At 37.6% G+C, this 13,084-nt stretch overlaps 1 protein-coding gene across 1 annotated transcript in view; it reads right to left on the minus strand.

The window, feature by feature from the left end:
* Positions 1 to 1,760: 1,760 nt before the first annotated feature.
* LOC129762994 (uncharacterized) overlaps positions 1,761 to 13,084 on the minus strand; it is a 140,385-nt gene continuing 129,061 nt past the window's right edge. Inside the window, exon 5 of the mRNA XM_055761666.1 lies at positions 1,761 to 2,658. Coding sequence (XP_055617641.1) covers positions 2,582 to 2,658 — 77 coding nt within the window. The 3' untranslated portion in view covers positions 1,761 to 2,581. The remainder of the gene's footprint in view (positions 2,659 to 13,084) is intronic.

Below are 13,084 nucleotides of genomic sequence, written 5' to 3' on the forward strand. Positions count from 1 at the left end.
TCTTCTTTATAAATTGAATGAATGTCCGCTGCTGTTAAAGGGTGTGTCACATCAAATAGCATCACGAAAAAAACGCTGTAGAAATTTAATTTTTAGGAATTATATCTTCAGCTTTCGCTTATAATCAGATAAGAGTGTATAGATCACGTTGGCCATGCTTCACTGTCAATTTTTCGTAAATTTGGAAAAATGTCGTCGAACGAAAAAGAGCGTCGTGAATTAATCCTGCGCACTCATTTCGAGAATCCGGAGTTGTCACATCGGGACATCGGTAAGATGCTGGGAATCGTCCAATCCACGGTCAGCAGAGTACTAAAACGATACTTCGAGAACCTAACCATCGACCGGAAGGTGAAGAACGGCAAAAATGGATGCTCCGTCAGTGAAAAAGATCACAAGTGCGTAGTTAAGCAGTTTAGACGTGATCCGAGAAGTTCGGTCCGGGATGTCGTCAATAAGCTGAATTTGTCAAGTTCATTCGTCCAACGGACCAAACAGCGGGAGGGCCTGCGTACATACAAGGTTCAGAAGGCTCCTAACCGCGACGAAAGGCAAAACATGGTAGGGAAGACGCGAGCCTGGAAGCTGTACACCGAAATGCTGACGAAGCCGCATTGCCTGGTAATGGACGACGAAACCTACGTCAAAGCGGACTTTCGTCAGCTGCCGGGCCTGTTGTTTTTCTCCGCAGAGGACAAATTCAGCGTTCCGGAGGAGATTCGCAAGCAGAAACTATCCAAGTTTGCCAAAAAGTACATGGTGTGGCAAGCGATCTGCTCTTGCGGAAAGCGGAGCGCCCCCTTCGTGATGACCGGCACGGTAAACGGGCAGGTTTACCTTAAGGAGTACCTACAGAAGCGCTTACTACCACTATTGAATCAGCACGAGGACCCGACCATCTTCTGGCCGGATCTCGCTTCGTGCCACTATTCAAAGGACGTGTTGGAGTGGTACGAAGCCAACGGGGTCACCTTCGTGCCAAAGCCATTTTTCTCCTTAACTCTTTCTCGGAAGAAAGATTCCGCTATTGATTAAAAGAACAATAGTCCTCAAACAATAGTCACTGAGGACTATTGTTTGTAATATTCTTCGGGAGTAATACGAATATACAACTGCACTGATCGAGCACTTGTCCGAGAATGATTCGCAATGACCATAGAAAAACACACAGAGCCATTCGATACAAATACGTGAACTGAATTCGGAAAACTCGTGCTTTTCTTATGGAAACGATCGGATTCATTCATAAACTTTACTGAACCAGTTAAAAATTGTGCTACATTATGTTATTTTTTCTGGAAGGATAGAAGTATGATCAATATTCAAAATAAATTGAAATTTTTATCAGGGTATAGCTAGTTTACAATCGAACATAAAAACAAACGCAAAAAACACAACGATACATGAATGGGATTTCGGAAGCCAATGAAACGTGTTCCTCAAGAGGTTTCCTCTTCCTCCTCAGCAGTTCGAATGGAAACCTGAAACCAAGAATCCGTAACTTTAATCAACATCTATTTGTCCGAACACATGCATTATTGAAAAGTCCATCAAAGAAATTCGACTTCATAATTACTTTCTACCTTACACTTCTCCGGTTCCGCAGTTCAGCGAAAACTTTCTCATTGTCATCCAGGGGAGAGCATTTCTTTCGAGGAAAAATTTACACACATACTTCGGAGGACATGCGAGCAAAAGTTGCTGCCGGTACAAAGGAACAAAGTACTGAGACGAAATGTGGAAGAAGAAAAAAAAAACTATTTATGTTAGAACTTTCCGTCACGGGAAAGTCTCATCTTTATTTTACTTTCATTTTTTTTTCTCTGTTTTGTATCTTTCCTCCGACGACGTGAGCACTGATACGAATCAATATTTACAATCTGTTATTTTGTACATCAAGCTTGTTTTCTCTTTTAACTTTATTAAAACTTTTTTGCTTTCTTATACACGCGTTAAAACTTTCTCATGTCACTTTTTCATACTTGGCCGTAAAATCCCGCCCATTCCTTGTTTCCGTTCTACATTCGTTTCTTTTTTTCACCTCGAACACTGTTAGATTTTTTTGAAGGAACCGTTGGCACACAATCATTGAGTCGAATTGTCGAATCTTCACGTACGAGGGTTCAGCACTTCCACCCCTTCATCCGCCCCAAAACGCTAACTACCCGTTTCCGCAGCCCGATTATGCAAATAATTAGCCAAAAGGGGGAAAATCACGTATTCTATGGCAATTCACGTATTTTTTCTCCAGTCCAAAGCTGCTCTTTCGCTCCCTCGAAACGTGCACATTATCATCATCCGACGGAATTCCAGCGTTGGAGGCGGATCCGGACCAAAACTTTCGGATTGAATTAACTATTCGCGTGTGCATGGGTGTGTACGGGGTTGTGTGTGTATGTGTGTGCGTGTGTGCTTCTGTCCTTTTGACAAGAGTTCAACATGGAGCTTGATGTTGCGTGCGAGTGGGCGTTTCTTTTAATTTAATTTTTCTTGTTTCGCCAGTGATTCACAGCGATTTGCTGGGCATGTTACCGCTTCCGACCGCTGATGTGACCGAGAGATGGATTTTCGCACGTGAGCACTAGAACTGCGGCAATGTCTGATCGAGACTTGTGCTGAAGAAGAGATGAGCGGCTTGTAGTAGGAGCAGGAGGGATGCTGGAAGAACAGAAAGTTATTATTTTCATTTAGTTTCGAGCTGATTGAATGTGTTTTGGAGTGTGTTGTATGTGTTTCTAAATCCGAACAATGAGCAATTTGAATGTGAAGATAGATTCATAGTAAAGGTTTGCGAACGGTTTGTTCTGGTTTTGGATAAATTTAAGTTATTATGAGTGGTCTGTTCTGTGGTTCCCTGATCTGAACAAGGCGAGCTTGGCTTTTGTACAATATGTTTGCTAACTGCTGACTACTATTTTGTACATGATGCGGCATAAAGATTACACTCTATGAGCATGGTAATAGTTGAAAAATCTAGCGTATTTGTGAGATCACCACCCTCAATTATTCTTCAAGCAGACTGGAGATTAGACTTAAAGCATAGTTAATTTTTTTTTTCCAAAATATATATTTTTATCAAGGCTCATATGGCGTTAGCCTGACGGGGCCGGAGTTCAATATTTTGACAATAAAGCATAGTTAATCATCGAATGGATTTTCCGTTCGATGATTAACTATGCTTTATTGTCAAAATATTTGGAATCGGTTAACCGAAGAGATACTTAAGTAAAAATAAAAAAAAATAAAAAGCATAGTTAATCATGAATGGATTTTCCGTTGTTAGCAATTACTGTTTCAATACGCTTCCGAAATAATCGACAGGTTCTTAATACAATTCAAATTAATTTTACTTCAGGCTCGTGTTAGGGTTTGCTCCAGAGCAGTTGTATTTAAAGGACGCTTAACACAGGATTTGAGCTTCATGTAACACCATACGGATTCGGAGATCTGGGCTGAACTTGTAACCGAAAGGGAAAATGTTACTCCAGCTATATTTGGGAGCGAATTGAGCTGTGACAGCCCCACATTCGGCTCTGAATCATATTTCTTCGTGACTCCATGCAGTATACACAGTGCATTCAAAAAGCACCGGGACTACCGCGCACTAAAATCGGAAAGTGGCGCTATCTCTGCTCCAACGCACGAACTACTTTCCGACAACTTCTGACCAGCTACCGGTTCTACCGTGATCCGCTATCTCGATTCCGTAGCTAGTTTTGGTTGATAAGAGTAACGCGGTGATTTTTGTCCCGTCACACTTTTAATTATGGAGAGCTGCCATGCGGTATTCTACAAAATTGTACTGGAACGATTATTGGCACGGATAAGGTGCGTGCGGTCTGACCAACACCGATCTGGAGAATGGTTTTTTGCTTCATGACAATGCGCCCGCGCACACCACGATTTTGGTAGCGCACTTTCTAGCCAAACGAAAGGTGACTGTCATCACCGATCCCCCCTATTCTTCGGACCTCGCCCCGGCAGACTTTTTCTTGTTTCCCAAGCTAAAGAACGCTATGGAAGGGGACAGTTTTGACGATGTTCCAGACATTCAACGAAATGTGACGCGTATTATGAACTCTATACCGGCTGAGCAGTTTAAACGCACCTTCCGACACTTCTACGAACGTTCAAAAATTTGTGCGGAAAGAGAAGGCCTATATGTAGAAAACTAATACCTAATCTTTTGAGTATCTCGTTTTTTTCTTTGTTTTAAAAATAGTCCCGGAACTTTTTTGAATGCATTGTGTATACGTATAAAAAATGTCGATATACTCTTCTGTAATGGATTTGTAACCTTTGAGAATCACATTTTTTACCTATGATGCTACCAGTCTATCATTAAGAAAAAAACTGGTTTGAAAATCCGTTGTTGAACATTTGCAATTTTTTTTACAATTTCTTGAGTGAAAATAAAACATATTTTGGAAGACTTCGCAAATAATAATATTACACCGCACCTCAAAGGTATATTTCCAGGCAAAAGCTTTAAATATATTTCTGTTTTTCGTGAATTCTGAGGTATCCTTCAGAAATATCTCATGCGTCTACATTGATCTAATATATCGGGACTGCCACTATGGAGACGCATGGTTTTTTTTTTAAATAAAACCACACTTGGTCGGTGTTAAGTCAGACCGGATCATGTGACATTTTTATTATTTCGAGAAAAACGGGTTTGAAGTTTGGTGCTATAAGGGGTTTTCATTGAGCGTTCAGGACGATTTTGATGAGTTATTCCTGATGTACGCGTGATTTTCCAAATCTGATCAATGTGGAATGTAGCTAACAAAATGTTTAACCTAATACAATCAATAACTCGAAATTTCTGCGAGGTGTATCTTGTCGCCAGATCGAATTTAGAAAACTCCCTTCGGGTCCGAGGAAGACAGCCCAATGTGCCGGTGAGAGATGTGTTGGCTCGGTTAGACCTTGATACATGACCCAAATATATGTTTTCCTTAAAGCTATCGATCTTCGTGTGTGATTGTACCTATGTCCATATACCCTCCTTTTCATCCATTGCGAGCGATTGGCCCCCTTGGTATAAACAATAAAATAAGTTGAAATGTAAATATACAATAGATATACGAATAGATTTAAGAATAGAGTGTAATCATCAACATTGTAACGATTCCCTTATATCCAATCCCTTTCCTGAAAGAATATGTCACCCTCTAAACTCGAGTAAACCGCGAGTAATCGGTTTTCCTTCTTACTAACCATAGTGTTAGGAAAATTGTATATGTATAGTTTTAAAAAATATATTTAAGAATTCGGCTCCTTTAAACTAATGTAACTGAGCCTGTAAAAATAAACGATTTATAAAAAAAAAATAATAACTCGAAATTTTAAATTTTGTGACTTGGTCCGCTCTGACTTAACACCGACCACTTAACATTGAAACAAAAATCAAAATTTATAAGAATGATAATTTTTTTCTGAATTTCTGATTTTCTGAATTTCTGATTTTCTGAATTTAATAAATGAGCGTTTTAGTGAAAAAAAGATTGTTTAGACCACCTCCATTCTAAATGATGAACCCCATCGGAAAGCTACAAGAGTGAAATTTAAATAAATACGGATTTAAAATGTTTCCGAAAGAAATAAATATAGAAGGTTACAGCAAAATCCAAGAAATGTTTACCCAGTAGATTTTTTTTAATGAAATTGCTGTATATGGAACAGATATAGAAGAAATAACAGGTCGAAATATACGCCTCGTTTAAGAAACATGATAACCTGGATTGTGAAAACTATCATAGTATGAGGGTTCTGAACGCATCTATAAAGCACTATACTTTTTCATTGACAAGGAGGAGGGGGAGCTTCTCTTCCAGGCCGATTCCATATATTATTGAGAGCTGACAACTAAATTTTCCCTGCTCTCTGGTTAAAAAAAAATTAGAGGCGATCTGGTGTAGTAGTAACATCCGTACCGCTCACGCTAAAGGTCACGAGCAGTGTTGCCACACGTACAGGTTTATCTGGAAAGGTACAGATTCTTTCGTTATTTTTGGTACAGTTTCTGTACGGTACAGAGTTCAGATTTTCGTGAAAAAGTACAGATTGCCTGTACACCTGTGAAATTTGTAACATTTGAACAAAGCAACATTAAGGTACATGACGGCTTTTACGCCGCACTATCGCTTGGTGCTGCTGATCATAAAAGCATTCACAATGCAATGATTGATCAGTTTCATAAGGACGGATTTCCTTACAAGGAGCGTCTGAAAGGATTCGCGTCGGACGGTGCGACGTATGTTTTGCCCCAGATTAACAGATTGAATATTTTGTTCCAGGCTGAAAACCCTGAATCCACGATGCTACATGAAGAGCTGAAGGATTTTTATTTCATAACTAGCAGACCCGGCTAACTTCGTCCCGCCCAAAATTTGTGTTTTATTATCAATACCTTCAAACATCCACGTTTTCATACTATGAGCAAGTTCATGGGTCCAATCGCAAAACTGTTCATTGACTGATCTTCCCGTTGACCCCGTTGAATTTACCTTTTGCTATAAAATTCCTAGTATTTCTAACAAAACTGTTTCATTTCTATGGCAGACCTCCCCCCTCCCCTCTTCAGAAAGGTAGGAGAAGTGTTGAATCACCTTAGAAATGTTTCTTGCTCCCTAAAACCTCCACATGCCAAATGCGTGTATGCTTCATTTGTATGGCAGTAAAGAGAGAAGGGAGGAGTGTCTAACCACCATAGAAACATTTATTGCATCCTTAAACCATCAGATGCCTAATTTGGTTTCATTTGCTTGAATAATTCTCGAGTAATGCAGAAATTTGTGTTTCATTTGTATGGCAGAACCAGCAATCCCCCCCCCCCCTTAGAGAGGGGGGCGGAGAGTCTAACCACCATAGAAACATTTATTGCACCCTTAAACCTTCAGATGCCTAATTTGGTTTCATTTGCTTGAATAATTCTCGAGTAATGCAGAAATTTGTGTTTCATCTGTATGGCAGAACCAGCAAACCCCCCCCCCCTTTAGAGAGGGGGGCAAAGAGTCTAACCACCATAGAAACATTTATTGAGCCCTTAAACCTTCAGATGCCTAATTTGGTTTCATTTGCTTGAATAATTCTCGAGTAATGCAGAAATTTGTGTTTCATTTGTATGGCAGCCCCCCCTTAGAGAGGGGGGTGGAGAGTTTAACCACCATAGAAACATTTATTGCACCCTAAAACTTCCATATGCCAAATTTCGTTCCATTTGCTTGAATAATTCTCGAGTAATGCAGAAATTTGTGTTTCATTTGTATGGCAGAACCAATAATCCCCCCCCTTAGAGAGGGGGGCAAAGAGTCTAACCACCATAGAAACTTTTTTTGCACCCTTAAACCTTCAGATGCCCAATTTGGTTTCATTTGCTTGAATAATTCTCGAGTAATGCAGAAATTTGTGTTTCATCTGTATGGCAGCCCCCCCTTAGAGAGGGGAGCAAAGAGTCTAACCACCATAGAAACATTTATTGCACCCTTAAACCTTCAGATGCCCAATTTGGTTTCATTTGCTTGAATAATTCTCGAGTAATGCAGAAATTTGTGTTTCATCTGTATGGCAGCCCCCCCTTAGAGAGGGGGGCGGAGAGCCTAACCACCATAGAAACATTTATTGCACCCTTAAACCTCCAGATGCCCAATTTGGTTTCATTTGTTTGAATAATTCTCGAGTAATGCAGAACTTTGTGTTTCATCTGTATGGCAGAACCAGCAAACCTCCCCCCCCTTAGAGAGGGGGGCGGAGAGCCTAACCACCATAGAAACATTTATTGCACCCTTAAACCTTCAGATGCCTAATTTGGTTTCATTTGTTTGAATAATTCTCGAGTAATGCAGAACTTTGTGTTTCATCTGTATGGCAGAACCAGCAAACCCCCCCCCTTAGAGAGGGGGGCGGAGAGCCTAACCACCATAGAAACATTTATTGCACCCTTAAACCTTCAGATGCCTAATTTGGTTTCATTTGTTTGAATAATTCTCGAGTAATGCAGAACTTTGTGTTTCATCTGTATGGCAGAACCAGCAAACCCCCCCCCTTAGAGAGGGGGGCGGAGAGCCTAACCACCATAGAAACATTTATTGCACCCTTAAACCTTCAGATGCCCAATTTGGTTTCATTTGTTTGAATAATTCTCGAGTAATGCAGAACTTTGTGTTTCATCTGTATGGCAGAACCAGCAAACCCCCCCCTTAGAGAGGGGGGCGGAGAGCCTAACCACCATAGAAACATTTATTGCACCCTTAAACCTTCAGATGCCTAATTTGGTTTCATTTGTTTGAATAATTCTCGAGTAATGCAGAAATTTGTGTTTCATTTGTATGGCAGCCCCCCCTTGGAGAGGGGGAGGGGTCTATATAATTATATATATATATATATATATATATATATATATATATATATATATATATATATATATATATATATATATATATATATATATATATATATATATATATATATATATATATGAATGGATCACAATGGATTTTTTTTTTTTTTTTTTTTTTTTTTCACAGGTGTACAGGCAATCTGTACTTTTTCACGAAAATCTGAACTCTGTACCGTACAGAAACTGTACCAAAAATAACGAAAGAATCTGTACCTTTCCAGATAAACCTGTACGTGTGGCAACACTGCTCGTGACCTTTAGCGTGAGCGGTACGTATGTTACTACTACACCAGATCGCCTCTAATTTTTTTTTAACCAGAGAGCAGGGAAAACTTAGTTGTCAGCTCTCAATAATATAAGGAATCGGCCTGGAAGAGAAGCTCCCCCTCCTCCTTGTCAATGAAAGAGTATAGTGCTTTGTAGATGCGTTCAGAACCCTCATACTATGATAGTTTTCACAATCCAGGTTATCATGTTTCTTAAACGAGGCGTATATTTCGACCTGTTATTTCTTCTATATCTGTTCCATATACAGCAATTTCATTAAAAAAAATCTACTGGGTAAACATTTCTTGGATTTTGCTGTAACCTTCTATATTTATTTCTTTCGGAAACATTTTAAATCCGTATTTATTTAAATTTCACTCTTGTAGTTTTCCGATGAGCAGAAAAAAATTCATTGGGGTTCATCATTTAGAATGGAGGTGGTCTAAACAATCTTTTTTTCACTAAAACGCTCATTTATTAAATTCAGAAAATCAGAAATTCAGAAAAAAATTATCATTCTTATAAATTTTGATTTTTGTTTCAATGTTAAGTGGTCGGTGTTAAGTCAGAGCGGACCAAGTCACAAAATTTAAAATTTCGAGTTATTATATATTTTTTATAATGTTGATCGGTTCAGTAGTTTGACAGAAATCCATATATATATATATATATATATATATATATATATATATATATATATATATATATATATATATATATATATATATATGTGAGAGTTGTATGAATAAAATTCAATCACATTTATTAGCTTCGAAAATAACTAGCCCTGATTCTGATAGTTTCTTCTGCTGCTATTCCAACCTAAAAATTCATGCAACTTTTCAAATGATCTTCAAATTTAATAGCATTGGAATCGCAAGATTCCTTGCAGATATTAGGGAGAATCTATCTATCTATCTATCTATCTATATATATATATCTATATATATATATATATATATATATATATATATATATATATATATATATATATATATATATATATATATATATATATATATATATATATATATATATATATATATATATATATATATATATATATATATATATATATATATATATATATATATATATATATATATATATATATATATATATATATATATATATATATATATATATATATATATATATATATATATATATATATATATATATAGATAGATAGATAGATAGATTCTCCCTAATATCTGCAAGGAATCTTGCGATTCCAATGCTATTAAATTTGAAGATCATTTGAAAAGCTGCATGAATTTTTAGGTTGGAATAGCAGCAGAAGAAACTATCAGAATCAGGGCTTGTTATTTTCGAAGCTAATAAATGTGATTGAATTTTATTCATACAACTCTCACTTCCACTACAGTCATTTTCGGTGGATTAATTTCAGTGTATCGGGGTGAAGTGGAAACGAAATATTCTATACGCATACAGTAACATTGATTCTTTTGTTTCGTTCCTTTCCTCTTTCGTTCTCTTACAAGTATAAAAGCAGATGCTTTCACTGACGATAAAAACTGCTTGAACTGGTTATATTTATTTTCATTTCGCATGTTAGAGGATGCTTGCTGCTTTCAAACGTAAGCAGGAAATGGATCGTCGCGGACCGTGTTCAAAATTCTTCAATCACTTGTAAATAACATGTTTCTCTGTTATTTGGAATACATAATTGTTACAGAAAATGTAATAAAATGAAAGACGGCACAGATCGGACTATTCCTTTCTCGAGTTTTTCACCCTCTCTAAGGGTGAAAAGAATAGTCTGCTGTCTTCATTTTATTATATTTCCTGTATCAAACATGTATTCCATGTTACGAAGAAGCATGTTATTTGCAAGTACGCTGGATTCTTTTTTATGCGTTATTTGCGTGATATTTTTTACGCTATTCGCTCAAAATTACGCGATTTTTTTATGCGATTTGCTTGAAATTACGCGATTTTTTTACACGATTTGCTCGAAATTACGCGATTTTCGACTAGGTCTGCGCTTTCAGCGTGCCCACGCAGAATTGAGAGCGCACGCACAAACACATACACAACGCCGGAAGCACGCGCACGCACATACCATTGGGTGCACAAACACGCACACACACGCGCAAACATGCACAAACATGTGCACAAAAACGCGAGCGCACACAAACATACAAATGGACGCACAGGTGCGCACAAACGTGCACACGCACAGACGCACGCACGGAAAGAATCAAGCACACACGTTCACACACGCACACAAATACGCACAAATACGTGCACACGTACGCACACACACCCACACATGCCCACACAAAAAACGTGCGAACATACACAAACACCCATACAAATACACGTGCACAAACACAAACATCGGGCTGTCGAATACTCGGCTATCCGGACTCGAAGCTGACCGGTATCCAGTATCCGACCAAACTACTATCCGTTTCATCACTAATTTCACACTGACAACTAGCGCCGGTAAATAATTACTCCTGCAGGCATACTACACAACCCTCACTGCACCGTTTTCATTAGTTTCAGTGAATAAGTTTCGAATGCAACAAGGAAACATTCATTTCTATACAAACTGCCAGAATACATGGATGCTTCAAATTAATTTCCAAGTGACGATTTCTAACGTCGCTTTTGTTTGCAGAATGAAAGGAATCAACGTGAAATGAAAGGAATATGTACGAAAGAGACGAGATATTTTTCTTATTGTGCGTGAAAAGAGAATAGATATATTTTTAGCCTGCATGGTTCTGGTTCTGTTCTGAGAAGCGATAGACACATTATTGAGTGACGATGTGCTAATTGAAGTGAAATTGTCAGGCCCTGATCAGAATAATGGACAGCGAAAGGCAAATCATTGTCGCAGTTTTTTCGTGGAGCTGTTCAAGCAAATGAGAAAAAGATTCGATTTCGATGATCCGACGCCTAAGTCTGCGGCAATGTTAAATCCCAGAAACTTTCCCAATTTGACAAGCATTAACGTTGTGTTAGAATCGTTTCCAGGATTCTGCAATGAGAATATACAAGATCTGAGGAATTAAGTCCGTATAATAAAGATAAAATTACTTCGTAAGGGAATCACAGTTTCAGAAAACGAGCATGTGAAGAATTGGTGGACTAATATTTAATGTCTAAAACGAATTGACGGTTCGCTTGCATTTTCGGTCTTTCGATGTCATGTTTGTTCTCACTATGCCTCACTCTTCGAAAACTATCGAGCGATTCTTTTCTGTATATAATCAGAACAAAAATAAGTTTCGAAATATGATCAGCAGCAATAGGTTGAATGTTATTTTGGGTTTAAAAGATTTGATTAAACATTGAGGTGGCAGCAAAAAAATTTTAACAAATGATAGTATGCAGTCTAGATTCAGAAAAAAAAACTATGTATGAGCATCATGAAACTCACGAATGACTTGCAAATTTAAATGAAGTATTAGTAGTAAATAGATGAGTATTTTTTCATGCTTATAAATCAGTTTTTTCTCTACAACGAATATTATCGATGGTACAGATAAAAATGCATAGCTCGAGAACTGATCAAGCAAATGTAGCCAAATTTGGGATGTGAGGGTTTTTATGTACGAGAAATTTTTCTCTGATGGTATGACACCCCTCCCTTCACTGGAATGAAAAGAGGGTTCCATAAAAATAATACACATATTTCAACCAAACATGATAATTGAAAATTTTCGGAAAACTCTAAAGGTAAATAGGAAAAATCGGAAAATTTAATTCACATATGTTCTACAATTATATATTGACATGCGTTTTCAGCCCATTTGATGTTTGCGCTAACGAAATTGATCTTTGCTCGAGAATGGAAATGGATTTTTATTTGATAAAACGCACTCCTATATCATCTTTTATCCATATAAATAAAAATTGATCGCCGAATGTGTTGATAAGAGCAAAACTCGAGAGAGGAATTGTCCGATTTAGGGCTGTCTTTATTCTTGCATATCTTCTGTATCCAACATTTATTCCATGTAACGGAGAAACATGTTATTTGCAAGTGGTTGAAAAATCTTGAACCAGAATTGTGTCTGATAATCCCCTAATAATAATATTATAATGACGAGTTTTGGTAGAAGTACTAGGAATGTTATAGTAAAAGGTAATTTTAAAGGGTGGATTAGAAGATCAATCAATGAACAATTCCGCGATTGGACCCATGAACAGTGCTTAGTAAGAAAACGTGGATGCGATAAGTTTGCCGGGTCAGCTAGTATACTATAAGAAAAAAATTAAAACATGTAACATTAAGGTTCATTTGAGATAACTTTATCGGATAACGGAGATAGTGGGTCGGTACAGTCCTATATATTATTCATATATTATTGGTGTTTGCATGTTTACACAAAACTTTGTCTACACTACGATTGCGTCAAATTGACGCATATCCGT

The sequence above is a fragment of the Toxorhynchites rutilus genome, chromosome 1 (genome assembly GCF_029784135.1).
Source record: "Toxorhynchites rutilus septentrionalis strain SRP chromosome 1, ASM2978413v1, whole genome shotgun sequence".
Taxonomy (NCBI): Eukaryota; Metazoa; Arthropoda; class Insecta; order Diptera; family Culicidae; genus Toxorhynchites; species Toxorhynchites rutilus.